Source organism: Pygoscelis adeliae, unplaced genomic scaffold (genome assembly GCF_000699105.1).
Source record: "Pygoscelis adeliae isolate BGI_AS28 unplaced genomic scaffold, ASM69910v1 Scaffold387, whole genome shotgun sequence".
In the NCBI taxonomy this organism is placed as follows: Eukaryota; Metazoa; Chordata; class Aves; order Sphenisciformes; family Spheniscidae; genus Pygoscelis; species Pygoscelis adeliae.
The window spans coordinates 761,845-763,806 of NW_008825115.1; the positions used below are offsets into that span (position 1 = coordinate 761,845).

Sequence of the window (1,962 nt, forward strand, 5' to 3'; positions counted from 1 at the left end):
AAAGGTGGGGGAAACTGGGGGGGGGGGGGGAACGCGGCAGGGGACAGAAATTCTTTGCGGTTGAACATGCATTGGGGTGTAAACATTGGAGCATCGCAGCACTGATGCCTCTTATTGCCTTAAAGTCCTTTTTCTGTTGCTGATCTGTTCTTGTAGTTTATTTTGGGGGACTTCACTGATTATTCGTCTTTGATAGTTCTGCATATCAGGAAATACAGCTTTTTTTTTTTCTTTCTTTCTTTTTTCCCCCCCGACAAGCAAAAGAGCACCTGGATGTGAAAGCTCTGATGCTGGAAATATTCAACAGCTGTTGAAAGACTGTCCTCTTCTAGGAAACGATGTAAAACACAGCTGGCATATTTAAAATTATTTTTATTAACTGTTTTTTCGTAGCCCTTTGAAAATGCTACTTAACTGAAATATTAGTTAGAAAGTAACCCGATGCATTTTGTAACACGTCTTGTTTGGTAGAGTTTGCCAAAGTCCTTTGCCTGTTAGGAGTTCCAGAGGGGAGGATTTACCAGGCTCGCTACTAAAAAGGTGGAAATGTTGCAAAGCCCCTCTTGTATTTGTATGTTTTGGGTAATTAGTTTGCCTTGTGATAACTTTCAGGGACGGGCGTTTCACTGGAATACACTACCTGAAAATGACAAGGTAATTTGAAATAGAAGTTAAACGCTTCTTGGGATTTTAGGTGACGATACTGTGATTTGGGGGCTGAGGTCCAGGTCGGTGTCTGCCCAGTACGTGTTCCAACGTACGATGCTGAAACTGCTACTGGGTGTTGAGTGTCCAGGTCCAAAGCTGGGGCCTTTATTTCTGCTACCACCCCTGCCCCATGAATTTGGTTTTGTTTGTATTACGCATAAATACCTTTTATGTGGTGACATGTTTTAACCAGAGTTTGCACTATTTAAGTTTTCTTTTTATAAAAAGTTATACAAGTCCCTTGTTTAAAATAGTCTTCTCCCCTGTAAAAGAAAACAACGCTTTAGGAAGAGAAGAAATAATTCCACTCACTGAAAGTACTTGCATCTTGCATATTTTTGGATGTCTTCTCCCCGTTGCTTTATGGTGTAAGAAATGTGTATTTTCCACCCTGTTTACTGATTTGCCTGGATGTTTGTTCTGTGGTCACAAGCTGTTCGCACCTGCTGTGTACATACTTCGTGTATACAGATGCTGCATATTGTATACACGGGCTGGAACATTTATGGTGTAAATATGGGGCATTGATGTAGGTTTTCAAACAGTAGGTGGAATGAGTTTTGACTGGGATGGTCTCCTTTATATATACTCTAGGGGTTTTTAAATAAAGAATTTGTAAATTTAGCCCTAATTCCTTTTAGTTGTAATATTTTTCTAGTGTTCTTTTTTTTTCCTTTACGTTCCTTGAAATAGATGAACTTTCAGTACTCGTTTCAGTATTAAGGACACCAAATAAGTTAAAAAAAAAAAAAAAATTGCACGATTTGTGTGCTTGAGAGGCCGTGAGTGCGGAGGGTTTGTACCGCACCCCTCTGCTCGGACCTTTCGTAGCCGAGTGTGGCCCAGGTGGCTTGTTCTGCGTCCCGGCTGGTTTGCCCCCGAGGCAGGCAGGTGACGCTCAGAAATTCGAAATCACCGTGGGGTTTAGGCCGGGGATGATCGGTGCTGTGGAAGGGCAGGCTAGCCCCTCACGCCTCGCTGACGGCCGGGCGTTTAGACGAGCGTAACGGAAGCCCGAACCTAGATAAAAACGCTCGATTGAACCGGAGAGATGTACGCACAGCTGAAATGACCTATTTTGGACCGGCTTTTTTGCCACAAAGGGGAGGCACGGAGCCGGGATCGCGGCTGCGATGGAAAAGGGAGGCAAAACGCTGTCTTGCCTCAGCGAGGCTCTCTGTACTCCCCCAGACCCGTTCCGGATTGGGCCCGTCCCTGCCGCGCCGCCGGCTGTGAGACCCCCGGCTCGGGCGG

The 1,962-nt window shown here is 45.0% G+C and overlaps 1 protein-coding gene across 1 annotated transcript in view; it reads left to right on the plus strand.

Moving 5' to 3' along the window:
* The first annotated feature begins 1,643 nt into the window (after positions 1–1,643).
* MEAF6 (MYST/Esa1-associated factor 6) overlaps positions 1,644–1,962 on the plus strand; it is a 7,978-nt gene continuing 7,659 nt past the window's right edge. The window contains exon 1 of the mRNA XM_009328237.1: positions 1,644–1,711. Coding sequence (XP_009326512.1) covers positions 1,644–1,711 — 68 coding nt within the window. The remainder of the gene's footprint in view (positions 1,712–1,962) is intronic.